Below are 25829 nucleotides of genomic sequence, written 5' to 3'. Positions count from 1 at the left end.
CTGCTCATGGATTTTTGATTCATAATGAGATGATGGCAGCTGAATCTCCTGTTACATCACAGCCCTAAGGTGCTCTATTGGATTGAGATATGGTGACTGTTGAGGTGATTTGAGTACAGAGAGCTCATTATTATGTTCGAGAAAGTGTGCCAAAAAAATTACCCTAACACTATAATGCCACCAGCCTCCTGAAGCATTGAGAGAAGGCGGGATGGATCTGTGCTTTCATGTGGTTTACACCAAACTCCGAGCCTGTCGAAATATCACAGCAGCAATCCGCTCATCAGACCAACAATATTTTTCCAGACTTGTTGATTTATCCTGTGCAAACTGTGACCTCAGTTTCCTGTTCTTAGTTGACAGGAGTTGCATCTGGTGTGGTCTTCTGAATAGAATCGCTGTCTTTTTCTACATGTCTTTATTACAAGAACAATGAAACACAGTTTACGATCTCTCCGTTGTGTGTAATACACAATAACACAGGCATTTACACAAGAAAGATATGTACAAGTTAGTGCTGCTAGTGTAGTTCAACATTTAACATGCTACACATTCAGAGATGCTCTTCTGCACATGCCATAAACATCTAACCTCAACAAGGCAGTTTTTCACAGAGAGCTGCCACTCGCTGGATATTTTCTGTTTCAGAGCATCCTTTATAAACACTCGATGGCTGTGCGGGAAAATCCAGACCATCAGCAATGCCCGTCTAGCATTAACAACCATTCCACGTTCAAAGTCATTGACGTTTGGATTTCAGCAGGTCGTCTTGGCCATGTCTACATGCCCAAATGCACTGAGATATTGCCGTATGGTTAGTTGATGAGATATTTGTGTTAACAAGCTGGTGAACAAACATACTTAATGAAGTAACATACTCCAAGTTTGAATTGGAGAAGGACTGCTTGTGTAGACCTTTAAACTGAGCAGGGTATCAAAAGCAAATCATCTAGCAACCAGACTCATCACATTTGTGATGTGTACATATTCACTGCTAATTTTGCACATTTTGATGCAGACTGTTGACCACACAATTCTGATAACCTGTGGCAGAGGTTGTTTTGATACTGTGCTTTAATTTAACACCATCCCAACCACTAGGTGGTGTACCTACTCCCTCCTACCCAAGCACTGATAACAGTTTTCATAAACATGAGTGGTATAATATCTTCTAGGACACAGGAAAAGGCAGAAAAGCACAATTTACCGCCATTATCTCCATCAGTATTCAGCTGGATTGACATCTTCACGACTTTCACACTTACCAAACAGTAGAATGAGCCCTCATGCCACTCACACAGCATTACATCTGGAAGACACCGCTCCCATCAAGATCTAAACATCTAATTACGCACAACAACCATGCTCACACGGGCCTGAGATCAAATCGGGCAATAAAAGGTCATTTGCAGTAGGTCGATAAGCCGTATAACAAATTGTCAAGTTTTAGAAATGCTTTTAACTTTCGTTATGTTCTCTATAGTTTGTAGAAAACGTATTTACAGAGGAAACAGATGGCAGCTGGGTGGCCTACGTGCCGTCCGTGCCGTGCACATTTAAGCTGTCAGCTTGTTTTCTACTAAATAAAAACACGTTTTAGTGTACGCGCACTTTTTACTCGGTTATATATTTAAACCCACTCGTTTAGTAAAGTGAACACCGACCTGTCTCCTGACTGAAATGATTACAAGCTATTGCGTGATGTTAACCCAGGAGAGAGGGGAGGAGTTGTAGGTGACATTTGTTGGCCTGCCCCCCGTGCGTCTGACGTCATTGACGTGAAACGGGAGTGTTTGTTCTGGATTTGGGGCGAGGAAGGTCTGTGAACGCTGACAACCGACTGAAGAAGGTAAAAATATCATTTTTCGCCTTCGTGTGGCTTACGTTCGTACATCAAACGAAAGCTTACGACCCCGGGGATCAGATAAAACGCTTACAGCGGGCATCGGTGGCGTATTTCCCGCGCGCTCAGTGAGCGCTTCGGGAAGCGGAGCATGAGCTGTCTTCGCAAGGCCTTGCACCGGTTCGGGCACGCGATATAGCTCATATTTTAGCTTTTAGGCGCGAGCGACTTGGTGTTGTTGTACATATTCTGCGTTGTGTCTTTCTCCTTTTAACGCTTGCGTAAAGGTCGTTTTTGTAGCAGCGGGCGCTGTCTGTTGTCAGTGTGCACGTTAGCTACATGTCGCTAACATGCTAGCGAGCTAGCTGCTAGGCTGTTTGTTTGTAGCCCCGTAGGCCGTATTCGTGACACAAGTTACGTTCTCTTGGTAGCGTAGTAAAGGCGCTATGGCGCAGAAGCTCATGTGAAATGTGACGTACGTCATTTCGAGAATATCAATCCCGTCAAAGTTGTATTCTGAAACGCAGTTTACGTGCGCAGCTGTCACTTGAGCATAGTGGAAATGGCGATGGGCAGACATGGAAGGTTAGCAAAGGAAAAGCTGAAGAGTAAAGTTGTTTTGCAACAAACTGGGTCGTTTTTATGACCCGGTTACCGGTAGATACTAAGTAGTAGCAGTATGTGATACCTTTCGCAGTATCGTTACGTCTAGTGGCTTTATCGATAGAATATTTGATTTGTTGTTGATCAGATTACCTGCGACACTGCTGCGTTCTTAACGTGCTGTGTATGTTGTGTGTAATTGTATGCAGTTACGTAGTTTGGAGAATGACTTGGTCTTTTGTGTATTTTCCCGCAATATTTATTTATTTTGTCTCAAGCACTCGCTGCAGTGCTAACGGCTGCCCAGTTAGCATTATTATGCATATATTACACGTCTATATTCATTGATAAGATAGTTATCAACATGCAATCCACTTAACTGGTAAATGTAGGGAACAATTATTCACTTAATGTTTGTTTTTGTTTTTTTTAACTAATGACGGATCTGTAGCTGGAATATGGATCTGTAACGGGTAACAGGCATAGAAAGAGATGTAAATAAAGCTTTCTGTCTTTAGTAGAAGAAACTCTCAGGGTGTTAACAAACTAAATGTTAGCTGTTGTCTCTGATTCATTCATTTTGTTGACCTTTGATCTCAAGGGGTACCAAAGGTCATCTGAAGCATGCTAAGGTTGTAGGTCAGGCAGAGTTCAGTTTTAATACAAAAGAGTACCATATTAGCTCCTGTAACCTAATTTGTTCTAAGTTTGCTGTACATAAACAGCAGCACAAAAGACCTATGAAAACATGCATATATAGGACGCCCCCCCTCCCCAAAATCCTGAGAATTAACTTGTTGTTGCAAACTGCTCCATGTACTAGATGTTGACTGGGATAAAGAAGAGTAATGTGCCTGTATTATCCAGATGATGCAGCTGTCTTGGGCTTTCAATTCTGTGTTTTGTGATGTGGAAGTGTTGTTTTCTATTGTGACAGTTTAAATTTTTAAAAAGGGCAGTTTGCACGAACAAAATCCAACAAACTACATAAATTGACTCTAATTCAATTTGTTATCTTGGTCTCTCACAGGTGTGACACTCGACTCTCTGTGTGTTGTGGTTTTTGTGCTGCCGCAGCGTGTCACTAACAAACATCCCACATCACCCTGGGAAGTTGCCACCTCCCCAACTGAGATATGATCACACAACTGCTTTAGACCACAGCTGCACAGCTACAAACATGTAAGTCCACCAAAAATAATTGGCCTTTGAGTTGAGAGAGTTTAATAATGAGTTTTTTCTGCAAGATAATTACCACAGTTTGGGGTTTTTTTTCACCTGTGATTAGAAAGTAAATACACTTACATTGTATTTTCAGCTTTTAAAAAGTCGCCATTATCATAAAACTTTTCCATCAATCAGACTTTACCAAGGCATTCTTAAACCTGAACCCCAGTTTTATCTTGCCTTGTGTATAGTTATTATTAATATTACAAAATTTCTGGTATTACTAACAAAAGGTATGCATTTGAAATTCTGCCTCACCCTGTTGCGCTGTTCAGTTAATTCCTTCTGTAAATATTAGTGCATTTTTGTTGTTTTGCCTAAATTACAAATGCATGATTGATTTAAAAAAACAAACAAACTCCAAGCTATGGATTTGTTTTGTAGTCTTTGTGCTTTTAGGACAAGTAAATGCTCTGCATTGTTTGTGGATATTTTATAGCTGGTGAAGCATGTAATGTGTTTACACTTTCTGCTTCCATTTGATGGATCAGAAACTTTGCAGGTTAACAGTCACAACGGTATTTGATCTTAAGCAATGATTCAATATTTATTCCCAGATGCTTTAAACTAAGAGTTTGATGTTGATGTGGAATGCATGCTTTTTGTTTGTGCACATAAACACACGTTGAGTCCTCAGTGCCTGATCCCAGATTTCACGTAGTAGTTTAAAGCACGTGATGACAAAATCAGATACTGAGTTTGAGTCACAGCTTAAAGAGCACTGAATGTGTCAAAGATGAGATCGTTATAGTTTTCTTGAGCGGGGTGAAAAAGATTGACCCTTTGCCAAGTTGCCTCTCTTTCTCACGCAGAGACCTTTGGCGATGTACTCTAGAAGAAAATGCTCACACTGGTTTGTGGTCGTGGTTAGGGATGGGTATCGTTTAGGTTTTATCCGATACCAGTACCAAACCGGTACTTTTGAAACGGTGCCGGTGCTTAAACAGTGCTCAAACCGGTGCTTAAAGAATGGAGAACACACACTTTGTCCAAAAACCTCTCATGTTTAGCTGTTTTTATTGTAAAAAGATAACAATGTTAGCCTTTTCTGCAGCTATAGAGCATATATGGTATCACTCTTGGCTGGAAGCAGTGCTTAATCAATGGAAAAAACACCAATTTTGTATAAAAACCTCTCATGTTTAGCTGTTTTCCACTTTTTCTTTGGTCATTTTAGCCTTTTTGGCCAGGGTGAAGGGAGTATCTGCCATCAAACAAGAAGACAGCCGCATGTAACTACGACAGTGTTTGTTAGTTCACCTTACGTGCATTAATGTAATAACGTGGTTAGCCTACTCAACGTAAATTACACACGAACAACATTAAGCTACTGACCCAGAGAAGAACGGCTGCTGCTGCCATCATCATCCGTCATCATTTCTGCTACACTGGCAGGGCTAGGGGACAGGACTCTCCTCCTCGGGTTTTTGGGGGATGTTGCTAACTCCAGGTCCGATAACAGGCACCACACCCGCAGTAGATGTGCACGGTGTGAGGTCTCGCAGCAAGCTATCAAATACGGTGCATTTCTCGGCTTTTAAAAAAACGCTATGCGTCGCCAGGTGTTTCATCAGATTCGAGGTGTTACCTCCTTTGCACAGTATCACCTTAAAGCACTTGTTGCAGGCTGCTGAGTTTGCATCTTTTGCTGTGAAGTACAGCCAGACTTTTTATTCTGTAGCTCTGCTCTAAAAGAACGTACGCCTACTATCCTCTGAAAGGTAAAATGATTGGCTAGAATCCAAAGTGTATGACATCTCAGGGGGGAAAAAGCCCCGAAATAAAGCACCGAAATGTGCGCTGCCTTTCGGTCTGGTTACTACCGTTTATGTCAGAACCGGTGCCGGTACCCATCCCTAGTCGTGAGACAGATAATTGAGACAACGTGTAAAAGGGGTTTGATCTAGCTAGTGGGGTGATAGGAGTTTGGTTTCAGATTCGACGTGTGGCAGTAATGATAAATGTGAGATACATTCTGAGAAAGTCATGTCAAAATTCTCATAACGGCTGCAGAGATAATGTTTTCCTCTGTGGTTCTTTCAGAGAGTCACGTGAGGAGTGGAATGGCCTGAAGGGGTTCCCCCCGGTCCCACCTGCCCCTGCCAGGTCCAATCTGCCTAAAGTGTCTGCTCAGCCACTGCAGCCCACCTCTGCGATGGGGGACGGACTGGAGGCAGGCAGCAGCCAGAACCCTCCCTCCGCCCCACCGCCTATCCCCTTCAACCCTCCACCCCCCGAAACATGGAACCCCTCCAGACCCAAACGACAGACCAACCAGCTGCAGGTAGTAGGGCTTTGATTTGTGAACCATGTCTGCTAGTAAAATGTCAGTTTCACTTATTTAATGTGTGTATAATTGTTTTTTTGTTTTTGTTCTTTTTCAGTACTTGCAAAAAGTGGTATTGAAGACATTATGGAAACACAATTTTGCCTGGCCCTTCCAGGCTCCTGTAGATGCCATCAAACTCAATTTGCCTGTGAGTCACGTGTGTGTGTTTCAGTGTGTGTGTGTGTGTGTGTGTGTGTTTCAGTGTGTGTGCAATAAGAGTTGAGCACAAAGACAGCAACTAGTAAATGAATTTCATATGCAAAGTTTCACACAGTAGGACCCGGTGATGGTGGCACCCTGCAGTGAAACATGTCGCTGCCTTTTCTGCTTTTCAGAAAGTGTGTTTTTCTTTTCTGCATTACCTCATTTGACACTTTGCGACACGTCACATTGAGTATTTCAGTTAAGTAGGGGAAAAAACTCTCCTGCAGTCTTCTGTGGTCTTCTAGTTATGGTTACCAAGGAGACACACAAGGTAGTACCTTTAGTCCCTGCACTGACTTTTTGCTGCAGGTGTTGGTTTTTCAGAGGGAGGATGTTAAGGATGCATCTAGGGCTGTGACTGCTGTTTTTGTTGTTGTTAAATTATGTGCTGTGATTGGAGGGTGATCTACTAACAGTGCAGTGATTTAGATACAAAGAAGCAGCCAGTTTATTTCAATAGCAACCAAAATTCTGTCAAGAGAAGCACAAATTAGAGGCTCAAGAAGCAGCAGACACCATGAAGGACTGAGTAATGTACTAATGAGAGGCGTATTACAGGGTAAGCACAGATCTGTTCAGCAGTTCAGATCAATGACAGGCAGCCGAAGGAGGATCGTTCTGTTTTTGATGTAAGGGTAACTGATAGAAACTGTCAGGACTGTGTGACATTGTGACTGAGACTCAGGTGGAGTGCAGGATTGATCCAGAGGAGAGCTGGATCAAGCCTCCATCTCATATGAACTATTTCACAATATAAACATGAAATCTGTGAGTAACAGCTGATCCGTGCCATGTGCAGAAGACCACAAAACTTTATTTACCTCAAAATCTTGAGCCTCTGATTTCTTAATTAAGACACTGTTACTGTGCCACATACCTAAAAGCACACATCAGTCTGGGTTATTTTGTTTTGTTGTGATACTTCACAGTAAGTGCAGTTAGACACAGTATGTTTAAAAACACATTCACTGTTTCATAAGTATAGTTGTGTAATGATAGATATTTGTTTGTAACAGATCCAAGCAGAGAGAAGCTCAGTTGTCCTCAGTTACAGTGGTATTACTGAGAAGCAGGTTTATGTAGGGCTCAGTTCTGACCTGCGTTCCTTTTTTTTCTTACAAATTGAGACTTTTGTAATGAAGTGATATTTTTCATCTGTTGTTGTTGTTTTTGTTGTTGTTTATAATAATAATAACGTATACTTTATTGATCCCTGTGGGGAAATTCCTCTCTGCATTTACCCATTCACTCAGTGAAGCTCAGTGAAGTTTATATGACCTGCAACAGGATAGTTCAGATTATTGTAACAATTCTTTAGTCCATCTTCTGAATTAATATGGCAGTAAGTTCATATCAGTTTTCCTGAAAACCTTTCCCTGAACTCAAGATATTTTCCATTGAGATCAAGGAAAATAGGTTTGGAGAAAAAAAAAAAAAAAGATGGGAAGTAATTTTTGGAGGAATATTCAAAGAAAAAAAATGGAGGTCTTCTATGTATGAAAACAGAAGTGCTTTAAACCTAGAGTTTCTTTAATGTCCATTAAAATGAATGCAAAAAAGATTCCAAAGTCTCTAAAAATGTATTTGGAAAATGGTGCTCGGCTCCATTAATCTTTGACCTCTGATAATTTTGTGGGCTATTTCACTAGTTTCACATTCATTCAGTAAATAGTCATTATGAGAGTCGGAAAGGAGGATTATCCAAATTCAAAACACAAAGATGGTGACTGAGCGCCGGGCTTGAGAATGGAATTTCACTAGCCTTTTGTCTATTCAGTAACCCATAAACGGAGTTCAGTCTATAATCCTGAGCAGCTTTCCTGAGTTACTTTACATGGTAAATATAATTCTTTAGGCTCCTATTAGCATAGTATTTAAACTTGTGCAGGGAATAGCCAGTTTTCTTATGAATGTCATTCCCTTGAGGAACTGGATGAGCTTTTAATTTTAATGTTTTCTTTCAACTCTTAATTATTCTTCTGTCTAGCTAAAATACTAATACTCGTGTTTCCCTGCTCTTCTTTAAGGACTATTATAAGATCATAAAGAATCCTATGGACATGGGCACGATTAAAAAACGCCTGGAGAACAACTACTACTGGAATGCTCAGGAGTGTATCCAAGACTTTAACACCATGTTCACAAACTGCTACATCTACAACAAGGTCAGCCACATTAGAAGTTCTGCACACATGCGACTGCCCTGCTCAGCGACATTAAGAGACGTGGATTGTGGCTAATGTGCTCTGCGGTTTTCATCTGTTTGTGTGTTTAGCCCGGGGATGATATTGTCTTAATGGCAGAGGCCTTGGAAAAGCTCTTTCTCCAGAAGATTACAGAGATGCCGCAGGAGGAGACTGAGATTGCTGTGGTTACAAAGGGACGCAGAGGAGGCAGGCAGGACACAGGTATTATTTTAGCATCGTTCATTTGTTTTTCTGTGAAACAGAAGAATTCTTCTTGCTGCTTTCCCTCGGTAGAATTGGTACTCCAACTTTATGCCAGAGGATGTGATTCTACTTCCTGGTGAACACTTAAGACTTCATGGAAGAGTTTCCATGCGTCACCAGCAGTGATATGCAAATGCTGCTAATCTAGCCAGCTCAGCTTGTATGTTTGGTTTCATTGTTGTCTGCTCTCCTCCACCCACTTAATCAGCCACACCTCATATGGAACTTTTATTGGGAAATCAGGTTTTGGTTATGTCATGCCTGTTGGTGATCTGCTTTAAACCTGTTGACCTAATGTTTAACTATGCTAAAGTTTTGTCTTTGTGCTGCTCTCGTGTTCTTCCTTCTAGGTCTGATTTCAAAATCAGATTCAGGACATGACTCATCATCCCCCTCTACCACCCCGCATACACGAGGCTTTTCGTCCCCTTCAACCACTCCACATACCCGTGCTGCACCCGCCCCCCAAGGTTCTCCTGCCTTACCCCTGAGGTTGGACCAGGTGCTGGTCCAGCCTCTGGTCCAGCCCCTGGTCCAGCCTCTGGTCCAGCCCCTGGTCCAGCCCCTGGTCCAGCCCCTGGCCCAGCCCCTGGCCCAGCCCCTGGCTCAGCCCCTGGCCCAGCCTCTGGTCCAGACTCTGGCCCAGAGTCTAGCCCAACCTCAGCTTCCCCGTGTGCCTCCTACAACCACAAACCATGCGCCCCATCTGGGGCCTCCATTCTCCCTCTCCACTTCAGACGTCCTGGCCCAGGGAATGACTTCAGTTCCCCCTCCGACTGTGACTCACCCAGGCCTCCATCCTACTGCCCCCATACTGCAAAGTTCCCCTGCTCTCATCAAGGTATTGTTACAAAGACACTTGCTGATGTTTGTTTTTTTTTTCAGACTGTGACCTCTAAACTCTTCTGTTCCAACAGCAGAAGAAGAGCCAGAAGAGGAAAGCTGATACCACAACACCTACCGCCAACGATCAGCTCAGTGAATCGTCTCCCATTTCTGCCGAGACCCGGCCGCGCAGAGACAACAGCCGCCCATCAAAGCAGCCCAAAAGAGAAGCATCACAGCCAGACTCTCAGCATCAACTTGGAGGAGTCTTGGAGATGGGAGGGTCAGGAACACCGAAGCGCCAGGAGCAGTTACGTTGGTGTGCACGCCTCGTCAGAGAGATGCTGTCTAAGAAACACGTGGCATATGCCTGGCCTTTTTACAAACCTGTTGATGCAAAAGCTCTCGGTCTCCACGACTACCATGAAATCATCAAGCACCCCATGGATCTCAGCACCATCAAGGTGATTTTATTATAACATGTACAAACCTGTTTTTATAGTTAGGAAGGTTTCAGCCCGAGTCTGCCTGTGATAAAATTTGCTCTTGATACCAAAGTTTTTTGACATTTTGCTGGATTTTTTTGTTTAGTTTGCTTTTATTTCATCTTTTTACCACAAACATCAGGGATCGCAAAATCGCTAGCCTGACGTCCCGGGGCTAGCGATTTTTCCAGTCGGGCTACCAAAATCTAACTCAGCCCTGCCATTCGGGCTATCGTAGGAAGATATGTCTATGCTTTTGCATTCTTTCACCAATGTAGCTGGGTAATTATGTCATTGGCATCGATGAGCCACTGTCAATATGTGACATATTGAAATCGCGTTTGAATTTGCGCTTGCTTTTTGCTTTCACTTTCATTTTGCGAATGGTGTGTAGAGAGCAGCAGCACTGATTGGTGAGTGACGATGAATTGCGCACCAATTCCTCTGACATCGTCTTATCACTCATTAGCTTACTATTCAAACGTGACAAGTGAAATTTCTCGCAGCAAGCTTAAACATGTGAGAGGTTGAGTGCGCAAAGAATCGCTGACCGTTATGTGAGTGCGTGTGTAAAAGCAGCAGGATTTAAGCTGGTATTTTAGTTCTGCTCCGCCAAATAAGACAGGTGAGGGTGAAGAAGGGGCAGCCAAAGAAAAGCCTACCGCAAAACGGAAAAGTTATGACAAATCAGACTATGAGGCAAAAAGAAAGCACAGCTTTTTTGGTTTCATGGACAAAAGAATTTCTGTGGCTGGAATATGACAAGCTAAAGAACATGATGTTCTGACAGGTGTGTTGTGAGTTTCATTTGATTTCTGAGTCGACAAGCACCTTTGTTACTGGGACCAGTAATTTTAAGAAAGACCCCATCCGAACCCATGAGAAATGCATTATTGCCCAGTCTGCAGTATCTTTCCCAGAACAAACAGCAATTGCAAAAAAAAAAAAACTAAAAATAAACCAAGCACAACAAGAACTCCTGAAAAAGCTGTTTAGAACAGCGTGCTATATTGCAAAGAGTGAACTACCTTTGGCAAAATTTATCAGTCTTTGCAAACTTCAAAAAGCAAATGGCCTAGATCTTGGTTCCACTTGCCTCTTACCTGTGACTTCAGTGGAAATTTCAGATTCAGGATCTGACACAGACTGATTTATGTCCTACACAGTTCTTACAAGTTCATAGAAATTTCTGTTCAATTTGAACCAAGTATTTGAGTTGATGGTTGTAATTTTTATACAGTTGTTGTGATTTGTATTTTAACAATTTTTTTGATTAACTTTTGTTTCCGTTACAATATTACACTTTAATGTATAATGTATAATATAATATTATACTTTAATGTATAATATTGTAAAGGAAACAAAACATAAAAAAATAGCTTTCTTTTTTATTCGGGCTACTTAAATTTATTTTGGGCTACCAAAAACTGAAGAATGCCTGCCCAAAGGGCTACCAGAGATTTTGAAATTTTGCGAGCCTTGAACATTTAAACAACGAATGAGCCACACAAAAGTCAGACAGTGAATAATAATCAAGAGGATGTAAACTAGGTAATACCAAATAAATAGCTAAGCTTCAGCTTAATAAGTCACCTTTTAAATTGCCAACATGCATGTCTCGTGTGTCTTTAAATTTGCAGAATTTTGATCGCTACTGTTTTGGTTTTTTTTAATCCCCTCCAGAAAAAGCTGGACAACAGACAGTACAGAGATGCTCAAGAATTTGCAGCAGACGTCAGGTTGATGTTCTCGAACTGTTACAAATACAACCCTCCAGACCACGATGTGGTTGCCATGGCGCGCAAATTACAGGTAAACCATAGATTTCACACGCTGCAAACCGTAACCAACATTATATAACCTATATGTGCAAAAGTCTTTAGACCGCCCTCTAAATTTGAAAAAAAAAAAAAAGCTCTTACCAAAATCTCATAGAAAAGTTTTGAACAATCACATAAAGTTCATAACCTTCTGTGCCCACACAATTTTGATCTTATTGTACAAAGGTTTGAATGTTAGGTGACATGCTTGCAGTGTGTGGATGTGGACAATTTCCTCGTTATATCATGGCATCTTAATGAGTTTTAACGTCTTATTGTTTATTCCATATGTTTGATTTGCATTTTGTAGCTGCTGATCTGAACTCTTGATATGTGTAACAAAGAGGTTTTGGTGTAAGTAAAAGACTTTTAAGTTCAAGCATAAACATTAAGCTGGAAAAAAGATCAGTGAGACAGCAGAGATCATTGCAGAACCCAAGTGGATGATTGCAGGATTGTTTTCTTTGTAAAGCAGTACACCTTTGCAGCATCTATCAAGCTGGTGTTGATTGATGACTGCTGAGAGAAGCATCAGAATCAGTTTTGTAGGTTACAGAGTAGTTTTTCTTATGTAGAAAACTTTTAAGTCAGCACTAAAGTAAAGTGAGAGAAAAAGAGCATGCACTAGGGCTGTGCGATATGACCAAAATCTCATATCCCGATATAAAACATCTATCGTCATGGGGCGACCGTGGCTCAGGGGGTTGGTTCTGTCAGTCTGCCCCAGGGCAGTGGCTACAACCGTAGCTTGCCTCCACCAGTGTGTGAATGTGAGAGTGAATGAATAATGTCATATTGTAAAGCGCTTTGGGTGCCTTGAAAAGTGCTATATAAATCCAGTCCATTATTATTATTATCGTCCCAATAACGATATAAATCACAAAAATTTAACATTTTCTGTAAATTCTGTGAATCTCGGGCAGCTGAAGTGTTTCCAGCTGGGCGTCGTGTACCTGGAGTCGAGTGTTTTAACCGATGCATGAAACTACACATTTTTAGACATTGTTGTAACTGCCGCCATTTACTTTGAGTATTTATTACGCGGCGTGCTGCGGGGAAACACTTGTTCTAACGTTTGAGTCTAAGTTTTATTTTTTGGCACCTGACAGCTCTTTTTTGCTTCTCATCCGTAAACACTCTGCATACTTTTTCACGTGATTCAGTTTATTTTGAAAAATCTCAGCAGCTTGAGCTGTATTGTGAAAGGTTTATGTGGAAAATAAACAAGCGGACATGCGATGGTTTTACCGTCGTTGTTGCTAATGACGACGCATAAAAACAGGTGCTTGTCTGTCAGTAGTGTGGTTATATTAAAGAGAATAAGAGAAAGAGAGAACTTTAAGAAATTAATATAGCCACTACAGTGACCATCAAAACGATGAAAAAAATGTTGCCGTAAACAGTTTATTTTGCGACACCACGAAACAAACAATAGCGTAAAATGAAACGATAGACGTTTTTATATCGTCATATCGAACAGCCCTGGCATGCACAGCATTTAAATAAGCAGCACAAACTCGAGTACAACCTTGATGACTTCCAGCAGTCAGCTCTTCTCTTATTCATAGGCTGCTTACATATTACATGTTGCATCCTCTATTGCAGTTACATATCTGATAAAGCTGGCCTTGTGTTTGAGCTGCTGACCTTCTGCGATGAAGAAATGGAGGAAATTCACATAGAGGCTTAAAAAAAAAAGTCTATGGTGTACAGCATAAAAAGCTAGTGTGATTTAACAGTTTTAGAAGAGCTTCTAAAATAGAGCTTTGAACCCGTAAAGGGCCAGTTCACCAAATAGCACAGTATCTGTATGTGTCTGTTGCTCCACTCGAGCTGACAGCTTTTCTTGCTGTCCTTCAATCTTACAGGACGTGTTTGAGATGCGTTTCGCCAAAATGCCAGATGACCCAGAGGAGCCAGTCCCTGTTCCCACCCCGTCATCAGCTCTCCACCATGCCCCCTCCACTCGACAAGTCCCACCTCCTTCTGCCGCCTCTGAAGATGAGAGCTCGAGCTCCTCAGAATCAGAGTCTTCAGGAGGAGACTCGGAACAAGAAAGGAAACAGCGATTAGCTGAGTTACAGGAACAGGTTAGATGAGGGAAAGTTAAGGGGAGGTTGGCTAATTAGACACAAGAGTTGGGTTGGCCGTGTAGAATGGTCTGATTAAAACACGGCTGAATGCTGGAGAATCAAATGTGCAGAGGCTCATCATCTCTTTAACACACAAATGTGTGTGTGTTTATTTCAGCTTAAAGCTGTCCATGAGCAGCTGGCAGCGCTCTCCCAGCCACAGGTCAGCAAGCCTAAGAAGAAAGAGAGGGAGAAGAAGGAAAAGAAGAAAGAAAAGCACAAGAAAAAAGTGGGAGCAGAGGAACCTTTGGAGACTCTCCCGCTTGCAATGCTTCAGGCATCTAAGAAAAGCAAAAGTAGTAAAGAACCTATCAGTGCAAAGAAAGACAGGAAAAAGCCCAGGTAGGTTTTCCAGACGTAAACTTATTGTACTCCATGCAGTGCAGGTTATTGTACCTGCACTGCATGGAGCTCATCTAAGAACTTCTCATTTACAGTAAAAAAGAAGGAGTTAAAAATCCCCGGCCTGCTGTGCCCCCTCAGCCTGGGCCGACCCCTCTCGTCCCTTCGGCTTCTCTTGAAGATGTTGACATCGGTACGTTAATTAAAGAACATATGATTGAGTTTTGTTGATATGCATGCCTGGGACTATTGTAAACCTATTGTAATGCGTCCTCCTCCAGACATGTCTGCTGACAGGTGCAAGCCAATGTCGTATGAGGAGAAGCGCCAGCTGAGCCTGGATATCAATAAGTTGCCTGGAGACAAGCTGGGCCGTGTCGTGCACATAATCCAAACCCGTGAGCCGTCGCTGAAAAACTCCAATCCGGATGAGATTGAGATTGACTTTGAGACGCTGAAGCCCTCCACGCTGAGAGAGCTAGAGAAGTATGTCTCAAGCTGCCTCAGGAAGAAGAAAAAACCATCAGGTAGGCTTTTTGCACATTTAAAACCTTTTTTAAAACACTTTCACATAAGGTTCGTAATTCCAAAGATTCTCATGTGAGCTCTTGTTTTTAAGTCTTTGTTCCCCATGCTTTCCATTTAACGTTATCTGGGTGCAATCTTACTTTCACATATTGATAGTTTCCTTTGGAAGATGTGTCGCTGCTTCTGTTATTGGGAACAATATTCTGTTTAATCTCTGAATGCTGTGGCTCTTTTTTTGCAGCAGAGAAGCCTCTGGAAATGCCAAATGTGACAAAGATGAAGACGGGATCCTCATCTTCAGGCAGCAGTGACTCCTCAGATAGTGAAGACTCTGACAGTGGTAATAAACACTCGGCAGTCTGCACCAGCAGAGTCCTAGGTTTCGTCTTCAACATGTTATATTTCTTCATTTCATATTGTGCTGTCTGTACAGGGCTGGTTCCCAAGCAACCGAAGAAGACTTCAACTAACAAGGACACCAAGAGACCGCAGCACCAGTCCATCGGTAGTGGAGTGGGCCCAGTCACTTCTCAGCCACAGCAGCCTCAGCTTCTACTTCAGCCTCAGTCACAGCTTCAGTCACAGCTTCAGACACAGCTTCAGCTTCAGCCTCAGCTTCAACCTCAGACACAGCCTCAGGTGGTCCAGTCCAAACCACCATATATCCCGGCTCCAGCTATTTCCCTCCCTGTCCCTGTCCCCTCTCTGGATTCCTCCCAGCTATTGGCCTCAGGATTTGACCCTCTGGCCCACTTCATGAATTCTCACCTGACGCAGTCCAACACAGAGCCTAATGCAACCATTACTACTGCCAGTGCTCCTGTTGCCTCTGGCCTCCTCAATACCAACGCGCCCACCAACCAGACGCCTTCTGAGACGCACCCTTTCCTAAACCAACATCCCATCATCCCTTCTCCAGGTACGTCCACCAGAACAGGACTCTGCTAACAACTTTGTATTCACTTCATCAAGAGCCAATAAAAGGTGGATTTTTATGCTTTCCCGTATTTTTGGCCATCTATGTACTGTTACATAGATGGCCAAAAATACGGGCCATCTATTTTTACCAACCAGAGTTGTGTTTGCATCCTCAAACACAACTCTGGAGTAATGAGTTCAGTGTCTGTCCAAGAACTACATGCGTGCTAAAAGCTTCAGACTGTCAGGCTGTTCAAATAATCTGTTTAAGGCCCTTTTTTTCTCCCATACTCTTAGCTCTGATGTTACTGAGAGTGGAGCAAGAGGTCACACCCAACTACTCTTTGTGTTATCAGTGGGCAGCCAATCAGAGCAGAGCTTCCTTAAAGAGAGAGCAAAGGGAATCATATTGGGATGTTTCAGAGGGTGGACTAAATGAGGATCATTTTATACCAGTTATTCTTTAAGTCTCTAAGAATTAAAGCGTAGAGCTTGAAGTGTGCATAATAGGCCTCCTTTATTGTGACAGTACATCTTTTAATAGCTGGAGATAATTATATGTTTATCACCAAAAAATGACTGTTCCATTTATTCAGAAGACAGCTGCCGTCTTCTGTTACAACTTAACAGTTAATTGTTAATTGTTCAGACTGCTTGCTTCGTCAGTCAAAATAAAGTAAAATCACTTCTGGAACTGTCCATAGTGTTTTTCTTCTCTTGTGAATACAATAATTTAAGAATGAGGTGACGTACGATTTTCAAATTGATATCATAGGTACAGCTGCTAAAAATCTTAGACAAGTTCGAACCTCAGTGACCTCGACCTCAAGGTCAACGGGGTCCACTTTTCTGAAAATAACCATGGATTTTTAAATTTACACCATAGGTGCATCTAATAGGAGAATGAGGAGTGGGGGCAGCAGTATTTTTGGTTTTATCTGTAATGAGCAACACTATTAACTGTAGATGTTTTCAAGCTGGAGGCTCATGTCAGCTACTCAAAACACACATCAACGCTTACTAGTCTGGACTTTGTTCTTCTTTCTCTTGGAGTTCTGCTCCTTCAGCAGCAGCTCTGTTTAATGCAGTTTCCTCTTCTCTACCTTCTCCTCCAGTATCGCTTCTTTTAAAACAATAAATGGCTGAATTATTCGAAAGTGACATGCTGCCATTGCGTAGTGTCTAGTAGTTTAAAGTGTTTGAGTAAGGCAAGGAAGGACGAGCAGATAATTACATTTGGTTACAAGGTTGTTGTGTGTTGTTTTTTTTGTTTGTTTGTTTTTTTAATATGTCTGTAATCTGTATGTAGGGAAATGGTGAAATATTTCAGTCTAATGAGAGGTGAAGCTTGAAGAGCTGGAGCTTTCATGATGTACACATCCTCCTGTTTCCTGTGTTCTTTACATTCATGCCTTTCCCATTCTTCTCTCCTATGTTTACAGCAATCCATAATGCTCTTCCCCAGCAACCATCAAGACCTAGCAACCGTGCAGCGCCACTTCCACCCAAACCTGCACAGCCTCCTCCATCCTCCCTCCCTTCAATGCCTCCAGCTTCCTCACCTCAGCTTCAGCCCTCGCTTCCTCTCACCCTCCCCCCACAGCCTGTCCCCCGCCCTCGCGTCCCGTCACCGCCATCCCACGGCATCCTGGGCACCCTCTCGGCGCAGCCTCCCCAAGCCCTGCTGGAGGACGACGAGGAGCCAACGCCCACCAGCTCCGAGACCCCACCACTCAGCCAGGTCCACAGCCTCCTGCAGTCACTTCAGCCCAGAGCCCCCACGCAAACGCTGCACACGCATTCTCCCGTGCAGCTGGGGCCGCCACTGCATGCGCAGGTCATGACAACAGCCGCCCCCGTTCTGACGCAGAGACACGGCTCAGGCCAAGCGCACATGCAGCAGTCGTTCCCACATACGCACACGTCAACACCGCAGCAGCAGCAGAAGGGCGGGGTCCTGCAGCAGAAGGTACAGCAGCTGCAACAGCACCAACAGCAGCCATCGCCACAAAGCAAAGTGGAGCCTTTCACAACAGGTAAGGTGTCTTAATGCCTCATGGTCACACACATTCAGATAGCTGCACTGCTGACAGCTGCCTGTTTCCAGTCAATTTCCCTCCACTGCTGTCGACAGACTGAGCAGATCACAAACAGACCTAGACCACAGATCTCACCACAGCCCATTCGCAGTCTTTGTCAGTGAACTGTACCAAGTAAAACTTATCCCAACATATTGTGTCATATCTGCACTTGGCCATAGTGTGGAGCAAAATCTGTCTTTTAAAACATTGCTACATGTTGCAAGGCGTCTGTCATGTGACCTGTGGTCACAGCTGAAAACATGAGGCTGCTCCTGTTGCATAACAGCACAGTAAAACAATACTTAAAAGTTACAAATCACTGCACGTTGTGTAATGTTGACCCTAATGCTTGGTACCGATTAGACATAATCACTGTAGGCACACATTAAATGAGGCATTTAATTAAATGATGGGACACCGATGTTTTTGCAGGCTGCCCCTCTCCGCTGATGATGCACTCTCCACCGATGCCTGCGTTCCATTCAATGGGACAACAGTCGCCTCCACAGACCAAGAAGCATGTAAGTGATTTAGCATTGACTTTGTACTGTTTGTCTGTCTGGATTGGAAGCTAATGCCTCTCCTCATCTTATGTTTAAACGTGTATTTTGAACGAGTGAGTACAAACAAGTACAATAATCAGTTTAAATGTTAAAAAGAAGCAATTTGACAAAGGTGGTTGTTCATCTTGTGTAGGAGCAGAGGTCAAACATGGGGATCAAAGAAGAGAAGCTTTCCCAGTCACCAGTGCTGCCCCCCTCGCCCTTCAGCCCAGGCGTTCGTCAGGATGCACACAAACCAGACAACAAACACAGTGAGTGCAAAAGTGTGTATGTGTCTGTTTTACAATCCAGTTGTATGTGAATAAAAAGAATCATACATTTAGCTGCAGGTAACTTTTTGCATTTTTTTGTTGTTGTGCTCAAACCTCATGTTACAGCGGTCCCTCGTTTATCGAGTTACATTCTAAAAATAACCCGCGAAAGGTGAAACCGCGAAGTAGCCAGCTTTATTTTTTGCAATTATTATAGATGTGTTAAGGCTGTAAAACCCCTCACTACACACTTTATACACTTTTTTCAGACAGGCATGAACATTTTCACATTTTTCTCTCTTGTTTAAACAATCTCAAAGTTCAAACTTTCGTAGAAAAACAAGTTTAGTATTATAGAATGAAACCAAAGATCAAACCCTGTTTTCAGTTCCAGAACACGGGAATAGAGCAGCTGCAAGAGAATTCAACATTAGTGAGTCAGTGGTACGGAGGTAGAGGAAGCAAAACGAATGAGTTGAGTAAAGTTTGACTTATCTGACTGTTTTGTTTTGCTTAATGCACCTTATAATCCAGTGTGCCTTATGGTCCAAAACATACGGTAACTTCTACCAGAAGTCCTATTTTTTGTGCGATGGTTAGCATCTTCCTCTGCCTTTTGGGTGCTACTGCAGGTACCTGTGATGGTGTAAAACGTTTCGTCAACATTGTTGTATTTGTTGGGTAGAAAACCTACAAACATACAGTACAGCACTTATACTGACACTGCTAGCCATTAGTGGTGCAACGGATCAAAAATCTCACAGTTCGGATCGGATCACGGTTTTAAGTCACGGATCGGATCAATTTTCAGATCAGCAAAAAAAGAAAGAAGGCAAAAATTTTACATTTACTTATTGAAGTTTTTTTTTTGCCTGTTAAAAACATTCAACTCAAGACTCATTCCACGCAATTATTAAAAAGATATTATGGTACAATATAGGGCAGTACAGTCTTTGTATCTACCACTCAATTCAATTCAATTCAATTTTATTTATAAAGCGCCAAATCACAACAACAGTCGCCTCAAGGCGTTTTATATTGTAAGGTAGACCCTACAATAATACATACCGCTCATTATATCGCACTCTGCTGTGATATAATGAGCTGTCATGTAGCTTTCCGTTGCCCTGGAGGTCCACTCATTTGTAGTAGTTAGGGCAACAGAAGATGCCTGGGACAGTTCAGACACAACTTAAATCTTTTCCTGCTCATACATGCTTGGAACGATCTTGCCACTAAAGTGGACGCGAGCGGAATATCATAGCGTGGCTCAAGCACGTTGATCACAGTTTAAACCCCTTGTTTTGCACAATGGCATACAGCCTCCCATCTGCAGCTAAACACCCCAATAGCTTTTGTGATAGCTTTAGCCCGGTCGGATTGGGCAGCAAAGGGCTGCTTAAATGCCGCAAACTTCTCTGCTCCTCCACTTGGACCGCTAGCACTGGCCATAACTATCGCTTGACAGACCCACCACGCGCACCATACACATACTTTTTTTTTCATCTTTTTCGAATCTTCGAATCACGTGCATGCCGAACCGTGGAGTGGAATCTGTTCGGATTACAGATCAACCGTGATCCGTTGCACCACTACTAGCCATCGAAGATTTATGTAAATTTGACATGGTTAACAGCAAAATTGCAAACAAAAAATAAATAAATCCGCAAACAGCGAGGCTGCGAAAGGTGAACCGCATTATAGCAAGGGACCACTGTACTGTATATATCGAATCCAGAAGGCTTTTGTATGCATTCTTCCAGAGTTCCCTATAGCCAGCTTATGGAAGCAGCATTGAGTCAAGTGTTGTTTTCATTGCAAAGTATTTTAACAGCTGTTCAGAACTAATGTCTGTCCAAACGAACACCCCAGAAAATAACACCACCATTCAGCGTGTGCAACATGCACATGGAGGTAGTAGCATTATAATATTACATAGTCAGCAACGCCTGTCATTTGTTCGAGACGTGAGCAGTCAGACAGACAAAGGTGGGTTTCTGTCATTTCCAAAATATTCAATTTTCCCACCAAAACCACAAACTAATCCTGGAGATTCCAAATAAAAAGTTTCCCAGCTAAAGCTCCCAAAGGTTGTTGGACTTTAAAATGGAAATTAGTGTCGACGTGGCTTAAAGTGTGTAGTATATAGAGTTACTCTTTCTTTGTCTCTCACAGGGTTAGATATAAAGCCGATGGATGGCTCTCGTCCCATTTCACATTTGGCAGACTCGCCTGCACCACCCTGCTCCCAGCAGGACAACAAAATCAAGCAAGAACCCAAAACTCCCATCGCTCCCAAGAAGGCACAGGTGTGTAGAAGCCTGAGATGAGAGAATCATTTCATAAGCCACATTAAACCAGACTGGCCTTTTTTTAAACTTGACCTGGTTTTTCTGTTTGTTTCTTTTCTTTTTATAGGACGTCAAGATAAAGAACATGGGTTCTTGGGCCAGCCTGGCTCAAAAGTCCCAGTCCACACCGGCGTTCTCGGTGCGCTCTTCAAGCGACAGCTTTGAAAGATACAAGCAGGTCGCGAGAGAGAAGGAGGAGAGAGAGAGACAGCTGAAAGCACAGGCTGAACAGGCCAGGAGGGAACAAGAGAAGCTACGGTGAGTGGGAGGTTAGCAGGTAATGTGTGACCAGGGAAACTGTAATCCTATTAGAATTTAGCTTGACTTGAACAGTCATAAATATCGCACTCATCACCACTTTATTGCTTTTGCTCAGTTGATGGTTTAGTATCACACAGCTTAGTATCCTGCCAGCTGATGTAAATATCAGACATTTCCGCCAAACTTACAAGTCACCTGTGAGTAAGTGTGAACTCTCACACTTTGATGTGAAACCTTGAAAGTGGGTTGCTCCGGTTGTGAATCAGCTGCTACGTTGTGGGTTGGTTTTCCCAGAATACTGAAACGACTACAAAGCTGACTAAAAATTGACTAAAAATCAATTAAAAAATTTTTTTTTATTAATATGGGACAGTGTACATTGCACTGCTTTATCTTGTCTTAAGACATTGCAGCGATTGAACGTGTAGTTAAACTGATAGAAAGTCAAGTTTCACTCACTAATATCAAAGTGGGTTGTATGTGACCCTCGATGCAAAACGAGGTTCAAGTTAACTGGACTAAAGAATCTGCTGTTGGTTAGGTTGTATTTGAGTGTGACCTTGATGGGAATCATTTATGGGCATCATGCAGTGCTGACTGCCAGCTGTCTCACTTTTTGTTTGCTTGTTGTCGCAGCCGTGACGACAAGGACACAGCGGAGCCGTTTCGCCGAGTGCCAGATGACGACCGCCGTCGCCCAAATCAGCAGTCGCCGCACGCTCCAGTTCCTCCAGCTTCGACTCCTCCCACTCACTCTCCGCAGGCCCCACCTACACAATCACAAGCCCCCCCACCCACCTCCGCTTCACAGAACACGCTCAACCAGGACAGGGCGACGGCACGGCGTGAGGCACAGGAGAGGCGCAGGAGAGAGGCGGTATGGGAGAGAAAATGGGGGGGAAAAGAGGGAGGGAATTATTTTATGAATTTCTTTTTAGAATCTATCTTTTATGCTGCTTCTCGTCCTCTGGTTCCTCCGCAGATGGCAGACACCATTGACATCAATTTCCAGAGTGACCTGATGGCAATTTTTGAAGAGAATCTTTTCTGAGAGGAAGGCACGAGAGCAGGACCCCGTAGACTCACAAGAAGCAGATTTGCAGATCGCTTCCAAACACCCGTGCTGTGACGCACACGGTCGCTGCTTACACAAATGCACACATCTGCATACACAGACTCAGTACTAACTGTCCCTTTCTCTCAGCAGTTGAAACAGCTGGTTTGTGTCGTGAATGAGAGATGAGGGGAAGTGAAATTAAAATAACAAGCCCCCCTTTTGTTTTTTGTTTTTGTTTTTGTTTGTTCCCCCCTTCCCCGGCTTGGTGTTTCTGGTTGTAGATTCTTGATCACCATGGCCAACAGGTCCAAATGGTTGCCCCCCACCCCATATGAGGATATGATGAAAAGGAGGGGACTGAGCGTCTATATTTAAAGAAAAAAAACAGTAAAAAGCATGTATGAAAAGATGGGGTTAAAAACACACAGATGAATGAATAATAATGCTTTTAGTTTTCTCTCTGGAGCTTGTCTCTTATTTTATTTTTAAGTTGGATTTTTTTTTTTTTTTCCAACTGGGAGGGTCGGGCCGGGGTGCTCACGTTTGCCAGGTTGAGCGGTCATCTGTTGTTTCCTCTTAAGGCACCGTGGGAACGGGGAAAACCCCCCCGCCATGGCTCCATTCAAACACTTTTTCTAAGACCTTTACATCCTTCAGCTTCTCTCTTTCTCCAGTTACCAACAGAAGAGGTTGAAGAGAGCAGCAAGGAAAGAGCCAGTCACCACATTTAAACAAAAAAATTTCAACGTGTCCTTCGCCTTAGTGCTCCGGCCTGTAAACTAATGATTGCACCCCACAAATTATACATATTATATATATAAATAGAAACAAATACGTATAAATATAGATATATAAATATATATATTCTATACAATGAAAAGTCAACAGGAAAAAGGAAGATGAGAAGGATTTGGATTGCGGGGAGCAAAGCTCGTCTCGGTGTTCATCTCTGAGCTCTGGTTTTGATTTTGTAGAAATTACTGTAAAGAAGAAGAACTTTTTTATGATTCTATTGAAAAGATGTGTTCTCTCACACACACCTTTTTTCTCTCTCCTCTGGTTTTGTTTTTCTTTCTCAACTCTATGCCAAAACCAATCTATCGAGTGCTGAAACGTCATTCACTTTCTTTCTTTTTTTTCTTTTTTTTTACGTGTACTTCTTTTCACTTTATATGAAAGGTTTTGTTTTTACTGCTATTTAATTTTCCTGTCCCCCTCCCCCCCTGTTTTTTTTTTTTTTTAACCATGCAGTAGTTTGCTCTGTACTAGTTTGAAGCGGTTCCACCAATCATCTTATGCGACTACTTTAGTAGCCCCCTCCCATCATGCTCCAGTTGTTCGATGAATCCGCTCTTGACTCATTGATTACTTGTGTTCTTTTATGGATTTGTTATTTTTTTTCATCATGTTCATGTTTTTAGTCTCTTTGCCGTCTCATCTCCCACTATCTTGTTCCCAGCTTCTGCAGTCTGTATAATAGGTTCTGATTCTGTCGTTTTTAGCTCTTATTTCTGAGATGTTTTTATCGTCCACGGTAACAGTTTTGGGATGTTGTATGCCATTATGTTTGGAAACTGAGCTTTTTTTTTTTTTCCCCTCCCCCCCGCCTGTCTGTAGGTTGGCCCACTGATCCATGAGTGTTTCTGACTCTATAATCACGTCTTCTTCTCCTTTTTTTTAATGTTCTACTTCCTTTCCGTTTTCATATTTAACTGTTTTTAAGTTTCTTTTCCTTTTGCTATGTTTTTTTTTCTTTTACCCAGAACAATGTGTTGGTATGTTGGTGAGTGAGGCATTGAGGTCAATAGATTCATCTTGTTCAGATTATGGAGTACAACATCTTTTTTTTTTTTTTTTTTTTTTTTTTTTTTTTTTTTTTTTAAAGAAAAGTATTAAAATAATATTTAAAAAATATTTTGGTGTTCATGGTTTTTTGTTTTATGGGTTGAGTCTACAATCAACAAGTGAACTTTAGTTATCCACTGTCTGCCAAGGGGGGTGCTGTTCCATCATTTTGCTCACTGAAGAGTCATTGTTACAGTACAGCTCCACTCTGTGCGCATCGTGGATGGACTTCACACTTTGGCCCAGTTACCTCATTCCAAATGTCTGTTTGATCTCTTATCGGGGTGGGGTGGGGGAAAGGTACCCCTCTGGACAGGTCACAAAGCCAATGCAGATAGACTGTTGTGTTCACATCAACCTGTAGCAGTTCTAGCAATTTTAAAATTCTTATATGTTTTTTTTTAAATATAGCCTGACAAAAAAAGCTCCCAATCAGGTATTGTCTGATGATGATAAACATAACAGCTGTTACAAGACTCAGCTGTGATGACTGGCAGCTGTGATGCTTGTGTCAGGGCGGAGCTATGTTCTTTACTATTGCAAAAAGGCAAGGTTTGTCTTGAGCTCGCTCAACCTGAATATTCGGTAGAGACTAAGCAGTGCAGACACGACCCATTCAGGAGAGAGGAGGAATGTGAATGATGCTGCATTTCTTTTTTTGCTATTATAAATCCATTTATAATACCAAAATATAAATGCATTTGTATTTCATAATGAAAGACTCCACTTGAGGCTCAAATCAGTGTAGTGATCAACTTGCAGGTGCTTAGTGCAGCGTTAACAGAGTGTTCCCAACAGTGAGACACTGAAAAGAGGGTTTGAAAGAGAACTGTCTGAAACTGAATGTTTATATTAGCCTAATGCTGCCGTGTCTGTCCTACTTCAGTTGTTGAAAATTGCATAGTGACATTTAAATAATAAACAGACCAGAACCTTAAAGCGGGCACAGTCACACTTATGTACAAACAAAAAGAATGACTGTGGCTAATTTTGCCAACTACTGTCACCTCTTCCTCAGCACTCATGGTTCAGACCACAACCATTGTGTAGAAGTTGGCCTTCAATTTTATTTCAACAGCACACGTGACTCAACAAAACTGGTGAAGTCTTTCCACATACATGTTAAAACCTGTCAAGTACTCAAAAATGCATTTGTGGAGGCTGCTGTGACGCAAGGTGACAACAACACATTTTCCTTGCACAAATACACAGAAACACAAGTGAAAACCTTAGCAGCCATCCTGTCTCAACTGTTTAAAAATCAAGCAATAATACATTTTTGCAGTTTTAGTTCTGTGAATGTGAAAGCCAGAGAAACTTGATTGCCAAGAAAAAGTACTTACCAATCCAAATCACTGAATTCACATCTTCCAATCTCTTTGACGACCACAGGTGTAAAAAAATCAAATATATGTAAAAATCACCTAGGCATGCAGACTGGTTCTGCAAACATCTGGGAAAGAATGGGTCGCTCTCAGGAGCTCAGTGAATTCCAGCATGGTATCGTGATAGGATCGCAGCAAGTCCAGTCATGAAATTTCTTCACTACTAAATATTCCACAGTCAACTATCAGTGGTATTTTAACAATGTGGAAGGTTACATAAAGTCAGAGACACATATAGTACACAGAGGTTGCCAACATCACTAAAGACTTTCAAACAGTGCGTAGAGAGCTTCATGGAGTGGGTTTCTATGGCCGAGTGGAGTTTGGCT

The 25829-nt window shown here is 42.3% G+C and overlaps 1 protein-coding gene across 4 annotated transcripts; it reads left to right on the top strand.

The window, feature by feature from the left end:
• The first annotated feature begins 17 nt into the window (after positions 1-17).
• Positions 18-24137, top strand: LOC146517336 (bromodomain-containing protein 4-like). Of its 4 annotated transcripts, none has more exons than XM_085162990.1 (22): positions 18-1849; positions 3477-3628; positions 5717-5957; positions 6058-6150; positions 8234-8371; positions 8482-8614; positions 9007-9497; positions 9577-9945; positions 11650-11778; positions 13655-13876; positions 14037-14260; positions 14356-14453; positions 14542-14787; positions 15030-15128; positions 15222-15707; positions 17149-17742; positions 18220-18308; positions 18484-18601; positions 20777-20910; positions 21020-21210; positions 21850-22090; positions 22196-24137. In XM_085162990.1, the coding sequence occupies exons 3-22, from the start codon at positions 5829-5831 to the stop codon at positions 22262-22264; spliced, it is 4293 nt and encodes a 1430-aa protein (XP_085019116.1). In that variant the 5' UTR covers positions 18-1849; positions 3477-3628; positions 5717-5828; the 3' UTR covers positions 22265-24137. The 4 variants fall into 4 exon arrangements, with proteins under 4 accessions (XP_085019116.1, XP_085019117.1, XP_085019114.1 ...); XM_085162991.1 differs by having other exon boundaries at positions 9574-9945; positions 15033-15128; XM_085162988.1 differs by having other exon boundaries at positions 9574-9945.
• The last annotated feature ends 1692 nt before the right edge of the window (positions 24138-25829 follow it).

The sequence above is a fragment of the Neolamprologus multifasciatus genome, chromosome 6, assembly GCF_963576455.1.
Source record: "Neolamprologus multifasciatus chromosome 6, fNeoMul1.2, whole genome shotgun sequence".
NCBI classification, from domain to species: domain Eukaryota; kingdom Metazoa; phylum Chordata; class Actinopteri; order Cichliformes; family Cichlidae; genus Neolamprologus; species Neolamprologus multifasciatus.
This window is presented reverse-complemented; position numbering and strand designations above follow the sequence as displayed.